This window comes from Acipenser ruthenus, chromosome 2 (genome assembly GCF_902713425.1).
Source record: "Acipenser ruthenus chromosome 2, fAciRut3.2 maternal haplotype, whole genome shotgun sequence".
NCBI lineage: Eukaryota > Metazoa > Chordata > Actinopteri > Acipenseriformes > Acipenseridae > Acipenser > Acipenser ruthenus.
The window spans coordinates 38070202-38094217 of record NC_081190.1 but is presented as its reverse complement, the minus strand read 5'-3'; the positions used below and the strand labels follow the sequence as shown (position 1 = coordinate 38094217).

The window sequence follows — 24016 nt, the reverse complement described above, 5'->3', positions numbered from 1 at the left end:
TATAGAAAAATGTATAATAACTCAATATTTACAATACAATGATTGAAAACATCTTACAAAGTGAGGTTAAAAAAATTAATTTTAAGCAACTTCTAAAAATGGATAAAAAGTCAAAAGCAATACAATGTATAATATAACCTTCAGTATAGGGGACTTTGGTTAATTCAACATCAATCTATATGTAGGTATATCTCTGTTGACATGACTAACACTTTTCATTGAACTATGAAAAGGGATAGGGGAGTTTTTGTAGATTTGTTTTCTTTTATTTCATTTAATAACCTTGTAATTTCAAGGTGTCTTTATTTGTTATATTTTGAAATCCCTCCTACATTCTTTTGTGTTGGATATTGTTACATTCTTCATAAAATGTCCCTATTTTTTATAGTATAAATGTTGTAGCACTGACACTATTGTGAGGCAAATAGCATCCTATCTACTGAAGTAATTGGGTGAGTGTCTGCATTGGCACAGGTACAAAACACCAGAATGGATGGCAGTTGGCTACCTAGTAGAGCTTTATCCTAGTAAATGAATACCAGCTTAGCAGACTGTTGCTTGTAATCAGAAACCCAGAGACAGGTCCCAATAATAAGTAATCTATAGGATAGGAGAGAGGCAAAGTGAAAATAGAAAAGAATCAAACAAGAGCCTGTCCTTGCGCTTCATTGATCTACAGTCTAATTGCAAGGTGATAAGACAAGGTTTTGTTTGAGAGAAATCGATTTACATTCGGTACACAACAAAGTTGAAATCTATTGTTTGAAGTTTCAGCTTTCAAAGGGAGATCTGAGATAGTGGTGGCATTTTGCCCTGATCCCCAGGATGGGGTTGGCAAATACATTGATCAAATATTCAAACTTTCTCTGCTAATCCCTTTTCATCCACTGTGGTGATTTTATAAAACATGTATGTGGCTGCAGTACAGATACTCTCTGTTTTTGTTTTCCAATATGAGTATTAATAATAATAATAATAATAATAATAATAATAATAATAATAATAATGTTTTTTTTTATAATAAATAAAACTACAAACAAAAGTTCTGCTTATGCAGTGCCCCCACTGCCGCTAAGCCGGTCAGCACGAGCCTCCGTCCTACGCTCGCTTGCTTTACACTGGGATGGCCGAAGTTCCCCGTATACCTAACCCCGTCCCCGTTGGGTGTGTAGCTACGTATTTTGATTTCACTTTTAATTATTTCCAGGCTGGCTGTTATCCTCAGCCAGACTTGCCTCGTTTTCCTCCTTTTTTTTTACACCTGACGTCTGCGGTCAGGGTCACAGTGTGTTCCCCAATCCGGCCACCCAAGTACACCTAAAGCACCATTTTTAAGGGCCGAGCAATCTCCCAAGGCCCCCCTCTCAGCCACTCAGAGAGAGGGAAAGCACACACACACTCTTCCCCACCTCTCCGTGTCATCGCCATGACTGACAGGCGGATCATAGGAGACTGCTGCCCTCTACCTGCAGCACTACGCATGTGCCAAATAGTCAGTCCAGGTCTCCCCTGTTACACATCCTCCCACTCAGAATGGCACCACCGGTCCATTCGAAAATCCTACAACCCCATGCCTTCCTGAGAGAAAAAATCTGCGTTTTGATGCAGTTTCCCTGCTCGGTGGACTACCCTGAAGGCATAGGGGTGCAGGGCCAAGTACCACCGCGTGATTCTGGCGTTGTTATCCTTCATCCGGTGAAGCCATGCTAAGGGGGCATGATCCATAATCAGGGTGAAGTGTCGCCCCCGGAGGTAGTACCAGAGTGACTCGACTGCCCATTTTACCGCGAGACACTCCTTCTCGATGGTACTGTAGTTTTTCTCGCGGGGAAGGAGCTTCCTGCTGATGTACAGGACCGGGTGCTCGCTTCCCCGCACCTCCTGAGACAACACTGCCCCGAGACCTGTCTCTGACGCATCCGTCTGCAGGGTGAACCGCCTACTGAAATCAGGACTGCACAGCACTGGCTTGCTGCACAGTCTACGCTTCAAAGCGAGAAAGGCTCTCTGGCACGGCTCCGTCCACTGAACCGTATTTGAGGCAGCCTTCCGGGTGAGGTCTGTCAAAGGAGTAGCAAGTGTGGCGAAGTTCGGGATGAACTTCCTGTAATAGCCCGCTAGTCCCAAGAAAGAGCGCACCTGGGTTTTGGTCGTAGGGACCGGCCAGTCAGTCAAGGCTTTCACCTTAGCAATCAGCGGTCTGATCTGGCCGCTCCCTACTCGATACCCCAAATACTCTGACTCACTCTTCCCAATGGCACATTTCTTTGGGTTAGCAGTGAGCCCAGCCTCCCGCAAGGATTGCAATACAGCCGCTACCTTACACAGATGACTCGGCCAATCCTCACTGTGGATAACCACGTCATCTATGTAAGCAGCGGCGTACTGCTGATGGGGCCGCAAAATGCGATCCATTATCCGCTGGAAAGTGGTTGGTGCTCCGTGCAACCCAAAGGGCATGGTCCTAAATTGGTACAACCCGAAGGGAGTCGAAAACGCCGTCCTCTCTCTCGACTCTGGGGTCAGGGGTATCTGCCAGTACCCCTTCGTTAAATCCAGTGTCTTCATAAAATGAGCCGTGCCTAGATGCTCCAGCAACTCATCTACCCGGGGCATGGGATAAGCATCAAACTTCGACTTTTCATTAACTCGCCTGAAATCAATGCAAAATGGAGTTGACCCATCCGGCTTATCCACTAAAACAATCAGACTGTTCTAGTCACTTTGGGACTCCTCTATTACCCCCAGTCTAAGCATCTCATCAATCTCCGCTTTCACTACCTGCCTTCTGCGCTCAGGTATGCGGTACGGCCTCTGGCGAACTGGCGCCCCCGGCTCAATCTCAATGTGATGGTGGGCTACTCGAGTCTGCCCCGGGACGGGAGAAAACACATCAGGAAACTCCGCCACTAGCGCCCGAGCCTGACATTTCTGTGTCGGTGTCAGATTATCTGCAATCTGTACCGACCCCTTTTCCGCCAACACAGAAAGATCAGGTCCCAGGTCTGTGACGTCATCTGCTTGCGCCACTAACAAAGCCTTCTGTTGTAACCAAGGTTTCAACAGGTTTACATGGTAAATGTGCTTTTCTCTCCGTCGCTCCGGCTGGCAGATCTCATAATCCACCGTCCCAACCCGGCGTGTAACCTCAAACGGCCCAGCAATAGAAGCACCTTATCCCCCGGCTGAAATGTGCGCAACCGGGCTCCCCTGTTATATTGGGTCTCCTGTCTGTGCTGAGCCTGTTGCAAATTGTCATGTGCCCACTTTCCTACAGACTCAAGACGTTTGCGCAGGTCCAACACATACCGGACAGTATTGGTCGAATTGTCCTGCTGCTCCTCCCACATCTCTCTGACCAGATCGAGCACACCCCGGGGTCTCCGTCCATACAGCAGCTCGAATGGCGAAAAACCCGTGGAAGCCTGGGGTACCTCTCTGATAGCAAAGAGAAGGGGCGGAATCAGCTGGTCCCAGTAGCACACGTCACTATTAATAAATCTGCGCAACATGTTTTTGAGGGTCTTATTAAATCGCTCCACAAGACCATCAGTCTGAGGGTGAAAAACCGAGGTCCTAATGGTCTTAATCCCCAAAAGTCTACATGTTCCGCGGACTAGCCGGGACATAAAGTTGGTGCCTTGGTTGGTCAATATTTCCTTGGGGATCCCCACCCGGGAGAAAACCTTTACAAGCTCGTTGGCAACAGATTTAGCAGACGCAGATCGGAGGGGAATGGCCTCTGGACAACGCGTAGCGTAATCCAGAATGACCAATAGGTGCGTGTATCCTGCCGCACTCCTTTCTAACGGACCCACTATATCCATTCCAATACGCTCAAATGGAGCCTCCACCAGGGGCAATGGCATCAGTGGCGCGCGTGGGACGGTTCTAGGGCTAGCTTTCTGACATTCCCCACATCGTTCACAAAAACGTCTGACATCACTGTCCAGCCCCAGCCAATAGAACCATGTCACGAGCCTCGCTGTAGTCTTGTCCCTTCCCAAATGACCAGACAGGGGAATAGCGTGAGCAAGCTGCAACAAATCCTCTTTAAAGGGCTGAGGAATGAGCAACTGGTGACGCACTTCCCCAGTCTGGGGCAATTTCTCAACACGGTACAACAGGTCTCGATTAATTTCAAAGTGAGGGTACGTGGCAGCGCGTCTGGGCTCGACCACACGACCATTTACCACCGCTGCTTGGTCAAAGAGCCTGCCTAGCACGTCGTCACGCCCTTGCTCAAGTCGGAAGTCACGGGAACGAGCTAAAAAATCAGCTCCCATGGCTTCCAACTCGGGATCAGGTCGGTCCCGAGCGGAGGCAGCCGAGCCAGACCCCTGCGCTGACTCCGCGGCCTCCCCCCCAGACTCTTCCCCAACCGCCCCCACCTGAAACCTCTCGGACTCCCTCCATTGCCAGCCCTCATTCTTAGCGGCCCGGCGTTCCCGTTTAGTTTTGCGGGGTCTGAATCTATGGCAATAGCAGTCCGGATCAGTCCTCTTTCTTTGCCAATAAGGAAGACGGGGCTGTCACAGCAGCCAACCAATCTTTAAACTGCTTGCAGTTCCGTCCCAGAACCACAGGCACTGGCAATCGAGGACACAAACCCAATTGCACTCGCGTCACCTGCTGGCCAATTTTCAAATTCACATACATTTTGGGATATGTGCGCACATCACCATGAATACATTTAATATGCACCTGTCCCGTTATTTGTTTATGCCCTGGTGAGATTAAGCTCTCTTGTATCAGGGACTGACTACACCCTGAATCTAAGAGAGCCTGGGTTTGTGTATCATCCACTGACACAGGAATCACAAAACCCGTCTGCTGTAGTGACTGATGGAATGGAACAGTCTTACCTGGTCGGATGACATCACATCCCATAGCGGGGCAAACCCGGTCGATGTGGTTCACCTCCCAGCTTGTTCCACACATCAGTGAACTGGTTTCTCGCCAGGAAGCTTCAGCAGGAGGTAGAGACACAGGAGCCATCAAAGGGGCTCGACGGCAGGGTGGCCGCGCGAGACCCCGGTCCAACACTGCAGCAGCCCGTGGGTGACCCCACTCTGCCCCAGTTCTCGGGCCGGGAGCTCCCGCCACCACACTCCGTCCAAAGACCTGTCGACCCCTTCCCCCAAGTCCCTTCGCCCTCCCTGGGGCCCGTAGAGGGGGTGATGCTGGAGTAGCGCCGTTCCCAGGCAGCTTAGCGGGCGTTGGTTCTGCTGCCTGGTACTGCTCCGCGAGTTGGATCGCCAAATCCAGGGTGGCGGGTGCCTGCCGTTGTACCCACACACGGGGTCCCGGAGCCAAGCACTACAGGAACCGCTTGATCACAACCAGCTCCACCAACCTGGCAGCGGTAGTAGCTCCCGGGTTTAACCATCCACGGGCATAATCCTGCAAGCGATGCGCGATGGCCCGGGGGTGTTCCTCAGCCGAGAAGCTCACCTCCCTGAACTTGCGGCGGTAGCCCTCCGGAGTCGCACCCACGCGGTTGAGGATGACAGCTTGGGGTACTCCATCATCGCCGACGGATCCAGGGTGCTCACCGCCGCCTTCGCCCCCCCCCCATTGGGTGTGTAGCTACGTATTTTGATTTCACTTTTAATTATTTCCAGGCCAGCTGTTATCCTCAGCCAGACTTGCCTCGTTTTCCTCCTTTTTTTTTTTTTACACCTGACGTCTGCGGTCAGGGTCACAGTGTGTTCCCCAATCCGGCCACCCGAGTGCACCTAAAGCACCGTTTTTAAGGGCCGAGCAATCTCCCAAGGCCCCCCTCTCAGCCACTCAGAGAGAGGGAAAGCACACACACACTCTTCCCCACCTCTCCGTGTCATCGCCATGACTGACAGGCGGATCATAGGAGACTGCTGCCCTCTACCTGCAGCAATACGCATGTGCCAGATAGTCAGTCCAGGTCTCCCCTGTTACAGGGAGAAATAATATTACATTGATTTTTTTTAAAACCATTACATTTTGTTTTGTTCAAAAATACATTACCATATTATATAACCATATTATATAATAATAATAATAATAATAATAATAATAATAATAATAATAATAATAATAATAGAAAAACAACAATGATGAATTTCCGCACACTATTCAGTCAAACTATACTTACATATGTGTATGTGGGTAATATTGGCACGAGTAGAAATGAATGGACTGAGACTGAAAGCCAAAGTCTGTTTATGGGCTGCGAATGCCAATGCAACCCTTACACAGATTTGTTTTCTCATCATTTCCAACCTTTATTTAGTTCAGCCAATTTCATTGAAAAGATGGAAAAGGTTGTTGAAGAGAATACTGTTCAGGTGACATCAACCATGCTTATATGGAAAATACAGCACAGTAAAAACTGAAAGTGGCATTGTTGGTGTAATGAGTAGTGTAATCCAGAAGGCAAATGTGCATTCTGATTGGCTGAAAGTTCCTGAGCAGTCTATAATATAAATTATACAGTAATCTCTTTGTAAAATATCACAGTGTAGAATGTGATGGACAGACAGGCACAAACCACGAACAAGAGTCCTCATTTTAAATGAGGACCCTAAAATGGGGTTTACTGGTGAAAATGTTATTGGCATAATGGTCTCCAAGTCATCCATTATACACTATATTAGTAGTAGTACTGCAGTATTAAGGCTCCTTAATACAAGTCAAAGTACAGGTTAGAAATGTGAACATGATTATTATTTACTCAACTAATTACAAAGAACTAAGTGCTACTTGAAGGCAAACACTACTGCTTTAATTGAGTAGTAATTATTACAAACTGATTATTAGCACAGGTAGATTTAAATTAGTTGTTAAAGCACTTCTGGCTTCTTCATGATGTAATTGCTACTTACAGTATTTATCTAGAGTTCAGAGCAAGAGCACATCATTTTTTCAAAGTTTGGGCTCTCTGCGCTTGTAAAGGTTTTTAAACTCAGCAACCCTCTACAAGTTTTATGTAATATGCAGTTCTTCTTTTCTGTTACAGGATTCAGTAGCACATTGCACTGCGCAACCCAAAGCTGTCTCCTCGAGTTTCACACACGAGAGAAAGAAATTATAAAGGCCAGTTGACATTACACCATTTTAATGTCATGGCTCCCTGTGCATATGCTGGCAGACCTGCTAATTTTCTTAAACATTTTAAGGACTGAACGTCATTGTAACATGTTCATACTTGTATGGGATACATTTAGGATTATCAAAGCTCAGTATTTATCAGTGTTTATTCACATATTGGTTGACCCAACCATTACATTTCTGTAGTTAATAGTACCAGGCAATCCTTTAAGTAAGCAATAACCCATGACAGGTTGTGTGGTAAGATATCTTCCGCATGCCTGAGTGCGTTGTGAGGCACGAGGCCAAAGGCTGATATATGAGTTATAATTCTACTTGTATTCACAATCTCATCTCATTAACTTACTCCAATAGTTTACCATTCATTTTGATTGTCCGTTCACTAGAACAAACCCCTCCCTATATCGAACCCCTCCCTATATCAGCAGCAGTGTGGAGTAAAGGTTAAGGCTCTGGACTCTTGACCGGAGGGTCATGGGTTCAATCCCCGGTGGAGGACACTGCTGTTGGACACATTGTATTTTAGTGAGGATGCTATTAGACACCCCAGCAAGCAGGGCGTTACAGTAATCTAAGAAATAAATAATGATCGATCCTGGAGAAAACAAAAGCATGAACCAGTTTTTCAGCTGCAGGTAGAGAAAGCATGGGATGCAGTCTGGCAATATTTCTAAGGTGAAAAAAGAAACCTTGACAGTATTCAGCACATGCGATTCAAAAGTTAACCCAGGATCAAAAATCACACCCAAATTTTTCATCTTAGATCATATATATATATATATACTGTATATGTATGTATATATATGCAGCCTCTAATTTTATAAAACCTTTTCAAGGGCAAGCTATAATTTTTGTTACATTTCCAATAATCTCTTGCAGGAATAGCAATATGAAATAAATCAAATCATTTCTGTTTATTCCTTCCACGTCAGAGCTGGCAATTAAGCCTCATGAAATTGAATGTGACACATTTCATGCTTTCTAGATGATTGAAACCCACATAATGTCATCTGTACAATACACTACTATTCCAATTTGCAGCTGGATCATAAATATCCAATAAGATAACAAAGTGATTGTCTTATGCCTTAACTAAAAGTAATCTACAAAAAATACATACGACAATGTGACGGGGTACACCCTGCCCCTGTGTGCATTGTATGATTTTGTATTATTATAATTTAAATGTATTGTTTAGTTTATAAAAGCACAATGTTTTGTTATTGTTATTTTGCAGCATGGATGGGGTTAAAATTATCCATCCATGCTAAACTCGTGTAGAATGTGACCGTCTCCAGATTGATTAATTTATTGCTAATTTGGAGACGGTCACATGCATAAAAACCCACAGCTGTGGTTGACCAGGGTTGGGTGTTCAGAGGCAGAACGAGAGAGCGAGACAGTAACAACTAAAGAAACAAATATAAACAATTCCTACCCGTGCTGACTTTAAACAAGCACGCTACTTGTTTGATTTAGTGTTCGCTTTGTTTTGCGTTTTGTCTGTTTGTTTTGGCCAATGTGCCGTTTTGTTTTGTAAAGTGTTTCTGTTTTGTTATTTTTTTTTATTTATCAATAAATCTTGCGCATCAGCGCTTTCATTACCACAGTCCTGAGTTACTTCTTCCTGTTCTGACGTCACTCCAAAGCTATCCTGTTCACAAATAGTTATTAAGAATAGCTGTAATGTTTTAGTTTATGGATTTAGTTTATATAAAAATTCGGCCCATCTTGCTCGTTTGGTTTTTAGTAGCTTATTGATCCCAGAATTTCATCAAGCAGCTTCTTGAAGGATCCCAGGGTGTCAGCTTCAACAACATTACTGGGGAGTTGGTTCCAGACCCTCACAATTCTCTGTGTAAAAAAGTGCCTCCTATTTTCTGTTCTGAATGCTCCTTTTATCTAATCTCCATTTGTGACCCCTGATCCTTGTTTCTTTTTTCAGGTCAAAAAAGTCCCCTGGGTCGACATTGTCTATACCTTTTAGAATTCTGAATGCTTGAACGACATGTCTTTTAATCCCGGGTTAATTCCGGTCGCTCTTCTTTTCACTCTTTCTAGAGCAGCAATATCCTTTTTGTAACGAGGTGACCAGAACTGAACACAATATTCTAGATGAGGTCTTACTAATGCATTGTAAAGTTTTAACTTTACTTCCCTTGATTTAAATTCAACACTTTTCACAATATATCCCAGCATCTTGTTGGTCTTTTTTATAGCTTCCCCACATTGTCTAGAGGAAGACATTTCTGAGTCAACATAAACTCCTAGGTATTTTTCATAGATTCCTTCATCAATTTCAGTATCTCCCATATAATATTTATAATGCACATTTTTATTGCCTTCGTGCAGTACCTTACACTTTTCTCTATTAAATGTCATTTGCCATGTGTCTGCCCCGTTCTGAATGCTGTCTAGATCATTTTGAATGACCTTTGCTGCTGCAACAGTGTTTGCCGCCACTCCTATTTTTGTGTCGTCTGCAAATTTAACAAGTTTGCTTACTATACCAGAATCTAAATCATTAATGTAGAGTAGGAATAGCAGAGGACCTAATACTGATCCCTGTGGTACACCACTGGTTACCTCGCTCCATTTTGAGGTTTCTCCTCTAATCAGTACTTTCTGTTTTCTACATGTTAGCCACTCCCTAATCCATGTGCATGCATTTCCTTGAATGCCTACTTCGTTCAGTTTGAGGATTAATCTTTTATGTGGGACTTTGTCAAAAGCTTTCTGGAAATCTAAATAAACCATGTCATATGCTTTGCAATTATCCATTGCCGATGTTGCATCCTCAAAAAAATCACATATTATATACATACAGCACTGCAAAACACACTGTGGCGGAGTGTCCCGCCCCTATATATTTATTTATTATTATTTGTATTTTTGTTTGCGGCACGGATGAAAGTGCTGCGTCTTTTGTTATTTGTTATTTATAATTTAAAACCCAGCGAGGATGCGTGGCTGATCAGGTACTGATTATTTAACTAGCTGACAGTCACGCATCCTTACTAAACGCGTGCAGACTGTGGCCTAGGGGTAATAAGATAATTAACAGCTAGTTAACCCCTCGGCCAGAGTATAAGAACCTGCAGCTGTCCGTACTGCGGGAGTTGAGTGTACAGAGGAGAGTACTGGGAGCAGAGAGAGCGAGGAGAGAGAAAACAGTTCAGAACACTTGATATATGTAAATATACTTGTTTCTGTTTATTTGTTTGGCCAACGCGCCTTTTTGTTTTGTGTTTTGTTTGTTTAAATCTTTTGGTTTATGATTTAATAAATACGCTGAGCGCAGCAGCATTCAGTTTCACCCGCCCATCCACTGTTTTGGTTTGGTTACTTCCTGGTCCGTGACGTCACCACACCTCACCACTGCAAGCCATCCTGCCACACACACATTCACCACTAACACCAACGTTTAACTCTCAAAATGAATTCTAAATTAACACCCGTGATCACCCTTGTTAAACACCTGTGGCTGGAGCCTAATTAATCATTAATCATTTATTCAATTTACGGCCACGTGTTTTGACAGGGAGGAATTTAATCCCCTCCCTGCCAGCTCAATATTCCCCACACATGTGCCCCGGCAGGGCTTTTACCCTGCCACACAGGCCCATGAGGATTTCAAATTGAATCTGCTGCATAGATACTGAAAAGTCAAGGTAATACTAATAGTATATATAACTATGTGACTTATTTCATTTTACCGGACGACGCTAGAATTATGCTTAGTTTAGGGTGACCATACGTCCCCATTTTCTGGGGACAGTCCCCGGATGAGGTACTATGTCCCTGGGCAAATAATGTCCCTGGAACGGTCCCCGGTTCACGAAGCTCGTCCCCGAATAAACTTACTATTAATTTCTCGCATTGGTCTAATGTAATGTAAATGTGTTAGAGATAAATGTCAATGTTTTTTTATCATTAAATTACATCCAACCGCTTTCTTGATTCATCACTGACATTCGTAGTAACCAATCAGGTTTTGAGTTTAGTTGACGATCCAACCTCCGTTTAAAAAAAAAAAAAAAAAGTTACCATGGGTTGATTGACAGAAATTCCTACCACTCAGCTTCTTTGTATAATCACTGACATTTTACTGTCTGTAGCCTATCGGTCTAGTTTGCTGAGCTGACCCGCTCTTGATTCAACCTACAGTAAATCCAGCTTCAGTACACACTGGGGCGAGTGTGAAGTACTAGACTTAATTTAGATTAGAGTATTAGACATTATTTAGATTACTGAGTTTTTTAATAAATGCAAAGATCTAGCACAGCCACCTCTCTTCAAACAACCTGCTGCTTACTTTTTAAACACAGTTAGAATTTTAGACCCGAGTAGGCACGTTTTCATTCTTTTGACTCGGTACTAATAAAATTAATTCCTGGATGGGACAAACAACATGACAATGAACGTGCTGCGTATATGGCCTTCATTAAATAATGTCAGAAGCCTTTGAGTGTAACTGAGTTTTGGGATTATTTCTAATCAATGTCTGCATCTGTATAACTTGGCAAAGCTTTGCAAACACTTTCAACCAATTTAGTGGATGCAGAACGTGCAGTCTCAATGTATGGGCAAGTCTTCACAACACAGACAGAATGTTGGCATCAACTGCTGGAGGAAATTGCATGCTTTCCTTTAACAAATGACAGCACTCCGTTTTAGTAAGGAAGCAAGTACCACTAATTTTAGGCTTTTATTGTGCTCTGAAATATTATCAACTTATGGTTATTTAATGTTTCAAAAGGTCCGCAAAATGTCTGCGAATTCCTAATTTGATTCCATAACCTACCCGTGAAAAATATGTAAATTCACTGCGATTTAAGTACATCCCTACTTATATGGGGGCAGAGTATTGCGGAAGGGTAATTTTGCCTTGAGCCTCATAACCCCCTTGAAGTGTGGTGTTATCCCAGCACAACACACTCCCTAGCATGGGTTATTGAAGAAAGATCTACTGTACAGTACAGCAAAACAATGTATTTCATAAAAATATACAGCCCCAGCTTAAATAACATTTTCCAGGTCTTAATGGGTTCATTATTAATGGGACTTAGAAAACCTGGTAGACTCAACACCTTGAAGACCGTATTTGCACACCCCTGATGTATATAAATGAATGCAGAGCCTGCAAGTTATACCAGAAGAAAATTAAACAAACCCCAAAATTTAAATTCTACAAAACCAAAACCAAACAGAAAACAAATATTAGATCTTCTGTACAAACTGTTGGATTTTCTTAGACCCCATTCAATTCATTTGTACAAAGGCAATACAATCTAAAGCTTTTTAAAAAATACATCATTCTGTGTTTGTGTTGAAATACAAAAAGTAAAGCTTTAATGCTGACAATGAGTGGATGTCTAGGACCATTGCTGCTGTAGAAACCAAAAACTAATGAAAAGCAAAGCTTAGGCAGTTGTTACCTTTTCCTGATACTGTCTTCGCGAAGAGTCCAGTGACTGAATGAGTGCTGTGGCATGACCGACGAACATGGCGTAGCAGGTGGCTCCCACAATCATGCTCAACATGGTTATCCAGAGGTCGGACATACTGACAGGGGCACGAGCACCGTACCCAATGCAGAGCATGTGGCTCATGGCTTTGAAGAGTGCATATGAATACTGCTTTCCCCAGGAATCGTTCTGCAAGAGAAAAGGGGGGGAAATTAAAGTTGGCAAGATGTATGGCATTTTCATCCCCTGTGCCCAACTGTAATGGATCACTAATTTTTGAAAGGACATTCTGCCATATCCTTCATGCATGAGAGGAAAGCTATACTAGTTAACATTCACAGCCTTAAACACATTTCCTATGGAAACTTGATGGCTGTAAACATTAATGATCAGCAACTATTACTCCCATTTGCTTAACATTGCTTATTTTTTTTATTAAGCACAGCCACATTGTTGAGAAGAAACTGACAGAAAAGGCTTGCGCAGATTTCAGTCAAACAGAAACTGTAGCAAAGACTAATAACAAGTGCACACAATGCATACGTTTCTCAGAATAATGAATCTGCAATGTCTAATCTATGCTCACATCTGTTCATCATATTACAAAGAGTTACCTATAATACTGTTTGTTCTGACCACTCAGGCTAAGAGTGTACAAATACAAAGTGACCCTTCTTTTTGCCATTGCCTATGGGAGGCAGGGAAAGTCTAGTCCATAATCTACACCAAAAAAAATTATATAAATACATTTCTGTAGTCTATAGTAGTCTTTTAACTAAAAGTAATAAAAAAAACCCCGCAGGAGACATAACAAGTACTGCAGAAAATTGAGCTACATTTATACCTTATGTAGCACTGATATGTGCTATATGAAAAATATCAGTGCACTTGAAAGCAGCATGCAAGTTTCATTTCACTCTGCACTGTTTCTAAGCTGTATGACCAACTGCAAAATATCCATGTGACATACAGTAGACAATATATCAAAGTATTAATGTGTGTCTTTCCTTTGACCATATTTAACCCATCTAACTGTGTGTTATGTTCCTGTTCTGATAGAATTCACTCATGGATTAAATTTAGTACATGTGCATCCCCCTTATAATGCCAAGCATGTACAAGAGATTGTAATTCTTGACACTAAAATCCATATTCAGGATAGAAGTAACATTTGTTATAAATTTATTGGCAGTTTATACTGAATATTATCCAATAAAATGAATGGCAGTATATCCAAACATTTTAATAAATCAATTATGTAACAAGATTAATAAATGTGATTAATAACTTGACTTAGTTCATATTGAAACATATTAATAGCTTCACAAAAACATATTAATCATAGGCATCAATCGGATTTTTAAATTCATGTTACACTGTCAACTACAAAATTTAGAATGAAAACGTTTCTATTAAAAATAATAATAATTAAGCCCATAGCACAAATGTATTCAATACAACCCATAAGCAAAAACAGCATGTATTCATGAATACGGTAACTATTAATACAAAAAGTCCCCACATAAGTTTGTTTCAGTTATTCATCATATCCATATTGAACATTGGTATAGGTACCTAATTAGATTTCATTTTTTATAAACTGAAATTCATAAAGCAAATTATTATTATTATTATTATTATTATTATTATTATTATTATTATTAATAATAATAATACATTTCTTCTATGTAAATAATGTAAAGTAATAATAAAGAAAATTATTACCTATTTTCATCATGATACCACCTTTTTTGCAGGCACTATTATATATCTGTGTCACTGACATGTGGCATATTACTTATTTGAATCCTCAAAGCAAAATACAAAATCACACTAAAAAGCCATGAATATTGCTTAAATGTTTCAAAATGGAAATCTGAAATCTATACTGCATTTTCTTTTCAACAGCAGTTGAGGCATACAAGTGTGAACCAGTTTTACATTTCACTGCATCTAAAGCTTTTATTCAAGAAGATTGCAGGCAAAACAAAAAATATAGGAATGAGCCAAAAATATGTTTGCAATTAACATTTAACGTTCAATCTGTGGCTAGAGTCAAGAAAGATACATTAGAAAACTGTTATCATACCATGATAAATGATAATATATGAAAGGAAATTTAAACTGTCAATGTTTAAAATGTTTAGGTTATTATCATAACCCTGGCTCCCTGAAATAGAAATGTTACCATTATACCTGTTGACATGTCTGAGGTCGAGGATTGGTCTGAGGCCACCATCCCGCTTGGGCACAAGGAAGTACCTGGAGTAGAACTTTTCCTTCAAGTGGAGAGGGTGTACCGTGCAAATAGACAGTTTTTGTAGCAGAACTGCCACCCTCTGAGACTATACCGCAGTATCTCTCAGATCTTTGACTACCATTGTAGTCACGCCCTGAAAGGGAGGGGGACCGTGCCTGAATTGCAGAGAATAGCCAGTCTGAACAGTAGTAAGCACCCAGATGTCCATGGTGCACCGACACACAATACTCCAGGTGGCTCCCTGAAAAGGGGCCCTGGGCTAGTGGCAGCAAGTTCCTAGGGTTGCTGCTGGGCTTGTGGCTTAGCCTGAGGTTTTTGCCTCTGCGCCTGGCGGCAGAACTTGTTAAAGCTCCCGCTGCGCACAGCCGCGGGCCGGTTATGAAAGCCATCTCTGACCGTGTTGATAAAGCACCGCTGTTAGATGCCCCCATTACACCAGGGCATACCTTTGGTCCTACAGTGGATGAGATGCTGCTGCGCTCTCACCGAGCACGGGAGTCTACAAACAACAGGCTGTGTGCAAAAATGACGTGTAATTAGTAAACTAATACAATGTCAAAAATTATCGCATTAACCATTAAGGAGCAGGATTGTGTTAACACGATCATCCTGAAGAGGGCTTCTAGGACCGCAATCATGTTTTGATGACTTACAGGGCCACCGTACTTTGCAGTACAGGCTTGAAACACATAGTAATGGGTAGGGGAGGTACTGAAGTTCACTTCCTGATAGTTTTTTTTTCTTTTTGTGTGACGTCACTGTGAGGGGCATTTAGTGTCTAAAGGGTGGAGACATTTTACAGCAGCCCAGTAGAGACAAAAGCAGAAATAAAACATCACAGGAACTTGTTTAGAGCGGATAAAAAAAGGGGAAACACTGTAAATCTGATGTATTTGACTTATAATTATATTAGAACAGTGGTTCTCAAACTTTGTCATAGTGAGCTTCCCTGAGCTATGAAAAAAATAACTGCGCCTCCCCAGTTTACTAAAACAATATAACAAACTGAAAATCCTATATGTTGCAAAAAATGAATAAAAAAGTAGAAAGGATTTGATCAATATAGAGCAGTATGAGTTTCAAAAGTATTAATTCAAAAACAGTACAAATGGAAGCAGCTAAAATCTTTTTTTTTGTCCTGTTAACTTTCTTATCTTAGTGGATTTTAATGTAACTTTAGAATTGCTGCTTTTGTATTATTATGTGTATACTGTTGTTTAAATCTGTTATTTAAATGGTCTGATTGTTGCAGTTGTATGTGTGACATGCTATACAAATGTAGTGTGGTTTGTTCTTTTTTTCTGCGATGTACTGTACAGTGCTTTGCGATACTTTTGTATAAAAAAGCGCAATATAAATGAAATAAATAAATAAAGAAATAAACTCATTGAGCTTCCTGTGAAAAAACCTTACGGGTTTAGATACTATGGTTGGGGTGTCTTGCAGGGCTGCATACTGTGGTTTGCCAGTATTTCGCTGCATAAAACCCATTTGAGGCCTCGGTGCACCTCTGGACCCACTTCATGTAAAGCCCAATTTTAAATATGCTTCGTCATATTTTCAGCTTCTGCTTTTTGCTGGATCCAACGCTGCTGCCCTCACTTCGGTTTGTGTTGTATGTTTTTCTCCCTTTTGTCACAAAATGATCCATTTCTCATTAAAGCTGTTTCTCACTGTAAGCGCGCTGCTGATACTGTTTTGTGACAAAGGATTGTCTGCCAGAATTGTGGCGAAATGTACAAAAATGCCTACACACAAAAACCCCAGAAGAATGTTCCCGTGACCATAGGGATTTTGTTGTGGAAGACAGCAAAGGAAAGAAAGTACAAGTGTGCAAGTACTGTGGAATTACTATACATATTGAGACACACACAAAAAAAAAACGCTCAAGCATTTTGGAAAGTAACCAAAAACACTAATTTCATACAGTATATAAAAAACAAAAAGCCCCCCCAAAAAAACGATTTACATAAAATAGCTAAAAATAAGCACCGAAAAAATACAATTACTAAAACCCGAAAAACAGAAGCCCTAAATATGATTTAAAAGCATTGATTTTGATTTACATAAATTATCCTTTAAATACTGGTATTAAAAATGTGCTTTCATGTAAAAAGAAAACACTTGACAACCCCTAAAATATGAATTTAAAATATAATAATAATAATAATAATAATAATAATAATAATAATAAAATGACCCTACTGGGTCATGTGATGTGGTGCTTGTGGAAAAAAATGCCATATTTACCCCTAACTGATGTGCAGCATACAGTCCCATGAGATTGCACTTATTATTTTTATATTTTATATTTTGGGGAATAATAAGTTTGTTGCTTTCTAGAGATTCCCTGAGTACATGACTTTGCCCTCAGACAGTCATCATTGACACAACCATTAGTACCCATATCCACATTGCACGGCATAGCGACATCAACCAGAACCATTAATGCTGTTAAATCCTGTGCAGATGAAGTAATGGGAACCTCTTCATGAAGTGTTTATTTGATCCAAGGGCAAGCATGACATGGCTGTATGAATATATCGTCTTAGGTCTAAAATTGTATATCATTGTTACTCTAATAAAGTAATACATAACTAATAAACAATCAATAGTGATGCATTTAGAAACTAAAAGAAACCTACCAAATTCAATGACAAATGTTTCGACTAGACATCTTATTCAATGTTTTGAAATGTTGGAATGGTTTGGGTAGTGAATCAAACCATTTGAACATTTAAAATCTTCAAATCTATTAATCTTTAATAATAATAATACAAAAAAAATCTTAAGAAAGGATGCACAAGAAAATGAATTAATGAACAGGAACCTATGCATAAATGTGCAGCCATCAAATGGGATTTTTAAAATATGTTTATTAACATGTGGCATGGATATGATTGCCTGAAGGAAATCACCTAATAGGTAATCAAAATCCAATATGCAGAGTATGAGTAGAGGGTCGTTTGGCTTGGCTTGCCATAAGTTTAACTGATTTACATTGCTTTTGTTTTGCAATCATTTAGAGTGCTTCTAGGTTATGTTTCTTCAACCATCTACTCTACATATATAATGATAAATAGGTGAGGCCAGCAGAGTTGCTCTTGTATCTGCTCCTGCCTCTGCCTCATTTACTGTATACTGTATTACATTCTCACAAAAACATCAATACAATTTCATAATTAAACCACTAAAATTCTAAAGTGCTAAAATACATACAGGGAAGAACTCTGCTATAGGAAAGGGCTGTAATCCCATTCATTATTCAAACCAGAAGGGTACAAAGTATTTCATGTATAAATCCAAAAAGATTCTTGTTGTAGAAGTATGTTTAAGTGATCACCACCTCGCTTTGGGCAATTAACCTTCTCTATCCCCCAGAATCGTAATGTAGACGGTGAGCCGTGTCCGGCTGTATGGAATGTCTCGCCATAACGTAATCCATATTTTTTGTTCTAATGGCAGCTTTATGTTCTTTAATGCTGTGTTTTAATCTTCTTTTTGTCCTCGCCACGTAAGATTTTCCACATGGACACACTAGCATATATACAACAAACGTTGTATTGCAATTAATACATTGTTTTATTTGATACCGTTTTCCACTGTGGGGATAACAGAAAGACAGTTGACAGTATTGTCACACACGGCACAATTGCCACATGTGGAATATATTTTGCCCCACTGCACTTGTATCTAATGTTTCACATATGACTGAAAAAAATTAATATAGAAATTATAAGGACGTAGGCACCACGCATCCTTATAATTTCTATATCACCACTTTATTTCTACCTAATGCTAACCTTAATTCTAGCATTCAAACTTATTCTGAATTAGTTGAGAGACACATTGACAATAAACTGTATATATACAGTGGCTCTCAAAAGTATTCACCCCCCTTGGACTTTTCCACATTTTATTGTGTTACAACATGGAATCAAAATGGATTTAATTAGGAGTTTTTGCCACTGATCAACACAAAAAAGTCCATATTGTCAAAGTGAAAAATAAAATCTACAAAATGTTCTAAATTAATTACAAATACAAAACAGAAAATAATTGATTGCATAAGTATTCACCCCCTTGAGTCAATATTTGGTAGAGGCACCTTTGGCAGCAATTACAGCCATGAGTCTATTTGGATAAGTCTCTACCAGCTTTGCACATCTGGACACTGCAATTTTTGCCCATTCCTCTTTGCAAAATTGCTCAAGCTCCGTCAAGTTGGATGGGGACCTTTGGTGAACAGCAATTTTCAACCCTTTCCACATATTCTCAATTGGATTGAGGTCCGGGCTTTGACTGGGCCTCTCCAGGACATTGACCTTTTTGTTTTAAAGCCACTCCAGTGTGGCTTTGGCTGTATGTTTGGGGTCATTGTCCTGCTGGAAGATGAATCTTCTCCCAAGTCCCAGGTCTCTTGCAGACTTCAGCAGGTTTTCCTCCAGGATTTCTCTGTACTTTGCTGCATCCATTTTGCTCTCTATCTTCACGAGCTTTGACGCAGAGAAGCATCCCCATAGCATGATGCTGCCACCACCATGCTTCACGGTAGGGATGGTGTTCTCAGGATGATGTGTGGTGTTAGGCTTGCGCCAAACATAGCGCTTAGCGTTGAGGTCAAAAAGCTCTATTTTGGTCTCATCAGACCATAGAATCTTCTTCCACTTGGTCTCAGAGTCTCCCACATGCCTTCTGGCAAACTCTAACCGAGATTTGATGTGAGTTTTTTTCAACAATGGCTTTCTTTTTGCCACTCTCCCATAAAGGCCAGTTTTGTGAAGCATCCAGGCTATTGTTGCTGTATGCACAGTGTCTCCCAGCTCAGCCGTGGAAGACTGTAACTCCTTTAGAGTTGCCATAGGCCTCTTGGTGGCCTCCCTGACTAGTGCCCTTCTCGCCCGGATACTCCGTTTTTGAGGACGGCCTGTTCTAGACAGATTCACAGTTGTGCCATATTCTCTCCATTTCTTAATAATGGACTTTACTGTGCTCCGGGGGATATTCAATGCCTTGGAAATGTTCTTATATTCTACCACTGATTGGTGCTTTTGAAGAACCTTATTCCAGATTTGCTTTGAATGTTCCTTTGTCTTCATGATGTAGTTTTTGTTAGGAAATGTACTAACCAACAGTGGGACCTCCCAGAGAAAGGTGTATTTTACCTGAAATCATGTGAAACACCTTAATTGCACACAGGTGGACTCCATTCAACTAATTATGTGACTTCTAAAGACAAGTGTTGATCAGTGGCAAAACTCCTAACTAAATCCATTTTGATTCCATGTTGTAACACAATAAAAAAAGTCCAAGGGGGGGGTGAATATTTTTGAGAGACACTGTGTATATGTGTGTGTGTGTGTATATATATATATAATCTGCACACTGTATGTTACAGTACTCAAAAGAGAATTAAAGAGAATTCAAAGTTTCTCCTTCAGGTCAGGGTTCTGTAATGTTTGTTTCTGTAAGCTATGCCACATGGGCTGGGATTTCTCAAAGGCATGGTTTTATCAAGTGTAGCATATACTGTCCTGATGCTTTGACTCAGCGAGGAACAGCTGCTTAAGTCAAAGAAGGTATCGATTGTGGCATGTGCCCCTTATCCAATCTGTGTCTCTCTGATAATGGCCTTTTTAAATAGGATGAGCGTCATCCAGTTGTTATGTGCATGTTTCATTAAAAGCAATTCACAGCCCAGACATAAATCTCATGCCTACTGAAATGTTACCAGTGCTCCTGTTCCCCTCTATATACTGACTAAACTCAGATGATTCAAAAGCAGTTTGTGGAATCAAATTGAATATTACCACTTTATTGAATATTACCACAAGGAGGCAGTGTGGTCCAGTGGTTAAAGAAAAGGGCTTGTAACCAGGAGGTCCCCAGTTCAAATCCCACCTCAGCCACTGACTCATTGTGTGACCCTAAGCAAGTCACTTAACCTCCTTGTGCTCTGTCTTTCAGGTGAGACGTAGTTGTAAGTGACTCTGCAGCTGATGCATAGTTCACACACCCTAGCCTCTGTAAGTCGCCTTGGATAAAGGCATCTGCTAAATAAACTAATATAATGTTTACTATTGAATCCCAATCAAGACATTTCTATTCAGAATACACTCCGCAGCCTTATTCCAACCTGTATTAATTTGCTACCAGTGAAAGTTTTCCAACCAGCTTTGTTGATAAATACGGTTGGAGGGAAACTGCATAAACTTCCTAGAAACATTTTTCATTTCTGCACATAATCCTCACCCTTTTGCCAACCTTCTTTCTATGGAGATGATGAAACACTAATGGTGCTGGAAAAATAACTGTCTGAGAAAGTAAGATGGATGGAAAAGAAGACAATGCTTGTTTTAGGCAAATAGATGTTCCTTTCTGTTATATAAAAACTACATAAGTAAATGGAGATTGCAGAGTGGAAATGGAAACTATAAGACGCCCAAAGCTTCATGCAGCCTTTAAGAAAAAGCAGTACACTAATTATATACAGACGTGCTCAAATTTGTTGGTACCCCTCCACAAAAAACGAAGAATGCTCAATTATCTCTGTAATAACTTGAAACTGACAAAAGTAATTGGCATCCACCATTGTTTATTCCATATTTAATAGAAATCAGACTTTGCTTTTGATTTTTTATTCAACATAATATTGTAAATAATAAAACAAATGAAAATGGCATGGACAAAAATGATGGGACCGCTAACCTAATATTTTGTTGCACAACCTTTAGAGGCAATCACTGCAATCAAACATTTTCTGTAGCTCTCAATGAGACTTCTGCACCTGTTAACAGGTAGTTTGGCCCACTCTTCCTGAGCAAACTGCTCCAGCTGTCTCAGGTTTGATGGGTGCCTTCTCCAGACTGCAAGTTTCAGCTCTTTCCATAGATGTTCGATAGGATTCAGATCAGGACCCATAGAAGGCCACTTCAGAATAGTCCAATGTTTTGTTCTTATCCATTCTTGGGTGCTTTTAGCTGTGTGTTTTGGGTCATTATCCTGTTGGAGGACCCATGACCTGCGACTGAGACAGAGCTTTCTGACACTGGGCAGTACATTTCGCTCCAGAATGCCATGATAGTCTTGAGATTTCATTGTGCCCTGCACAGATTCAAGGCACCCTGTGCCAGGCGCAGCAAAGCAGCCCCAAAACATAACCGAGCCTCCTCCATGTTTCACTGTAGGTATGGTGTTCTTTTCTTTGAAAGCTTCATTTTTTCGTCTGTGAACATAGAGCTGATGTGACTTGCCAAAAAACTCCAGTTTTGACTCATCTGTCCAAAGGACATTCTGCCAGAAGGATTGTGGCTTGTCAATATGCATTTTAGCAAATTCCAGTCTGGCTTTTTTATGTTTTTCTTTCAAAAGTGGAGTCCTCTTGGGTCTTCTTCCATGGAGCCCACTTTCGCACAAAAAGCGACAGATGGTGCGATCAGAAACTGATGTACCTTCACCTTGGAGTTCAGCTTGTATCTCTTTGGCAGTTATCCTTGGTTCTTTTTCTACCATTCGCACTATCCTTCTGTTCAGTCTGGGGTCGATTTTCCTCTTGCGGCCGCGCCCAGGGAGGTTGGCTACAGTTCCATGGACCTTAAACTTCTTAATAATATTTGCAACTGTTGTCACAGGAACATCAAGCTGCTTGGAGATGGTCTTGTAGCCTTTACCTTTACCATGCTTGTCTATTATTTTCTTTCTGATCTCCTCAGACAACTCTCTCCTTTGCTTTCTCCGGTCCATGTTCAGTGTGGTGCACACAATGATACCAAACAGCACAGTGACTACTTTTCTCCATTTAAATAGGCTGAATGACTGATTACAAGATTGGAGACATGTGTGATACTAATTAAAGAAACTAATTAGTTTGAAATATCACTATAATCCAATTATTTATTATCTTTTCTAAGGGGTACCAACAAATGTGTCCAGGCCATTTTAGAATATCTTTGTAGAATAAGCAATAATTCATCTCTTTTCACAGCTTCTTTGCTTTATTCTATGACATACCAAAGGCATGCAAGTATATATGATAAAATAGCTTTTAATTTCATCACTTTTCAGGAGGAATGAAGCATTATTTCAATGAGCTGTAAGGGTACCAACAAATTTGAGCACGTCTGTATATTGTAAAGAATGTGCTATCGTTTATGAGGTTAAAGACGTCGTGTTGTGTAAAATAGTTTAACAAATCCAAACAAAAGCCGTACTTGCAGTGAAACACGCCGGAGCGTGGTTTTATTTGAAAACAAACAGAAAACAAACAAAAACCTATCCCGTTCGCGGGTCCTAAACTACACATTTATTATTTTCCCTTTAAACTAAACAGGGGCAGGCTAATTCTGCTTACCCTCAAAACAAAGTCTCCTTTTCACTTTTACAATTCTCCGTTCTCTCACCGTTCCATCTCTCTCTGGGTCTCTCCTCTCTCTCTCCCTGACCAACTCAGCTTAACCCATTTTAAGTGCTGGGCAATCAAGCAATTAAACAATTAAGACCAATTGCTAAATACTTAGTTTATGTTAATTTTGTTATTTTACTTTCCTGGATGGAGTGTGTACAGCTGACCAAGATTGCTGTGGAATGTACACTCCATCACAATATATATACACACAGTGGCTCTCAAAAGTATTCACCCCACTTTATTTCTACCTAATGCTAACCTTAATGCTAGCATTCAAACTTACCCCAAACATACAGCCAAAGCCACACTGGAGTGGCTTAAAAACAAAAAGGTCAATGTCCTGGAGTGGCCCAGTCAAAGCCCGGACCTCAATCCAATTGAGAATATGTGGAAAGAGTTGAAAATTGCTGTTCACCAAAGGTCCCCATCCAACTTGACGGAGCTTGAGCAATTTTGCAAAGAAGAATGGGCAAAAATTGCAGTTGTCCAGATGTGTAAAGCTGGTAGAGACTTATCCAAATAGACTCATGGCTGTAATTGCTGCCAAAGGTGCCTCTACCAAATATTGACTCAAGGGGGTGAATACTTATGCAATCATTTTCTGTTTTGTATTTGTAATTAATTTAGAACAATTTGTAGATTTTATTTTTCACTTTGACATTATTGACTTTTTTTGTGTTGATCAGTGGCAAAAACTCCTAATTAAATCCATTTTGATTCCATGTTGTAACACAATAAAATGTGGAAAAGTCCAAGGGGGGTGAATACTTTTGAGAGCCACTGTATATACATTAG

The 24016-nt window shown here is 40.8% G+C and overlaps 1 protein-coding gene across 1 annotated transcript in view; it reads right to left on the bottom strand.

The window, feature by feature from the left end:
* Positions 1-24016, bottom strand: part of LOC117408873 (potassium/sodium hyperpolarization-activated cyclic nucleotide-gated channel 1-like) — an 85255-nt gene that overhangs the window by 28951 nt on the left and 32288 nt on the right. The window contains exon 4 of the mRNA XM_034014251.3: positions 12528-12746. Coding sequence (XP_033870142.1) covers positions 12528-12746 — 219 coding nt within the window. The remainder of the gene's footprint in view (positions 1-12527; positions 12747-24016) is intronic.